The sequence below is a fragment of the Daktulosphaira vitifoliae genome, unplaced genomic scaffold (assembly GCF_025091365.1).
Source record: "Daktulosphaira vitifoliae isolate Bord-2020 unplaced genomic scaffold, ASM2509136v1 Scaffold_2675, whole genome shotgun sequence".
Taxonomy (NCBI): Eukaryota; Metazoa; Arthropoda; class Insecta; order Hemiptera; family Phylloxeridae; genus Daktulosphaira; species Daktulosphaira vitifoliae.
Window position 1 is genome coordinate 1 of NW_026102235.1, and position 1,279 is coordinate 1,279.

General features: G+C 27.8%; 1 protein-coding gene across 1 annotated transcript; it reads left to right on the top strand.

The window, feature by feature from the left end:
• Window positions 1-6: 6 nt before the first annotated feature.
• On the top strand, window positions 7-1,276 carry LOC126909971 (lactosylceramide 4-alpha-galactosyltransferase-like). Its single transcript, XM_050692376.1, has 3 exons — window positions 7-575; window positions 649-859; window positions 1,007-1,276. The coding sequence occupies exons 1-3, from the start codon at window positions 7-9 to the stop codon at window positions 1,274-1,276; spliced, it is 1,050 nt and encodes a 349-aa protein (XP_050548333.1).
• The last annotated feature ends 3 nt before the right edge of the window (window positions 1,277-1,279 follow it).

The following is a 1,279-nucleotide window of genomic DNA, read 5'->3' on the forward strand; positions in this document are numbered from 1 at the left end:
AAAAGAATGGTTTGGCTGGGCTTCAAAAAAATGTATGTACAAATTGTACTTATTTTGATTATACCATTAATTTTTCTATACAATATAAATTTTTCCGATTCAATTAAAAAAACTCTGAATAAAGAAAAATATTTGGTGAATTGTCATTTTGAAGAGCCTCATATTGATTCATTGATTGAACTAAATTCTAATGAAGTCGCTAAGAACAGTATTTTTTTTGTCGAGACATCATGTAATCACAAAAATGGCATCAAATTGAATCTTAGACAAGGATGTGCTATAGAATCTGCAGCTCGACTTAATCCTAGTTCTAAAATTTTTGTTTTATATCTGTCTCCTAGTTCTGTTGAAAATAAGTCTGAAGTTCTCATTAAATTACAGAAATATAAAAATATCAATCTAAGGTATGTTAATTTAAGATCATATTCAGCAAATACACCAGCACAAAATTTTGTTACTTCAAATACAATATATACAAGTAATTGGCCTGTGTCTCACACTAGCGATTTACTAAGGTTTCTCACTTTATGGAAATTTGGAGGTACCTACTTAGATCTCGATGTCGTTCTCTTAAAGTAATATAAAATTTAATTAATTTTAAATAGTTTATTTTATTTTAATAAATGAGTTTGATAATGTTTTTTGTAGGTCACTTGGCAACTTTTCTAATTTTGTGAGTAAAGAATCAGATGACTCGATTGCTTCACTTGTGTTAAATTTTGGTACTGATGATCTTGGTAAATCTGTAGCAAATACAGCAATTAATGATTATGTTAACAACTATCGAGGTTATAACTGGGGCTACAATGGACCTGGAGTTATAACTAGGACTCTTCAAAAAATGTGTAATACTAATTCTGTAAGTAAAATGTAATTTTTTAAGTTAAACTTAATTATATTTTTAATCAGATTTATATTTTAATTTTAAACATGTTTATGTAACATTTTTTATTGATTCTATATTGGTTATATAAAGTAAATTCATTAGGCTAATTATAACTTTCAGATAGTGGAAATGAATAAAGACAAATGCCAGGGCTTTACTATATTTGATTCAGATGCTTTTTGTCCTGTACGTTGGGAAGATTGGTATAACTACTTTAATGCAAGTATGAGTGATGAAATTATGAATAGTATAAAAAATAGCATAGGTATTCATGTCTGGAACCAGCATAGTAAAAATACAAACATTTTCATTGGATCAAAACAACCGTATGGTTTAGTGGCTCAGAGTTATTGTCCTGAAGTTTTTTCCTTAGCTAGGCATATATTTTAATTG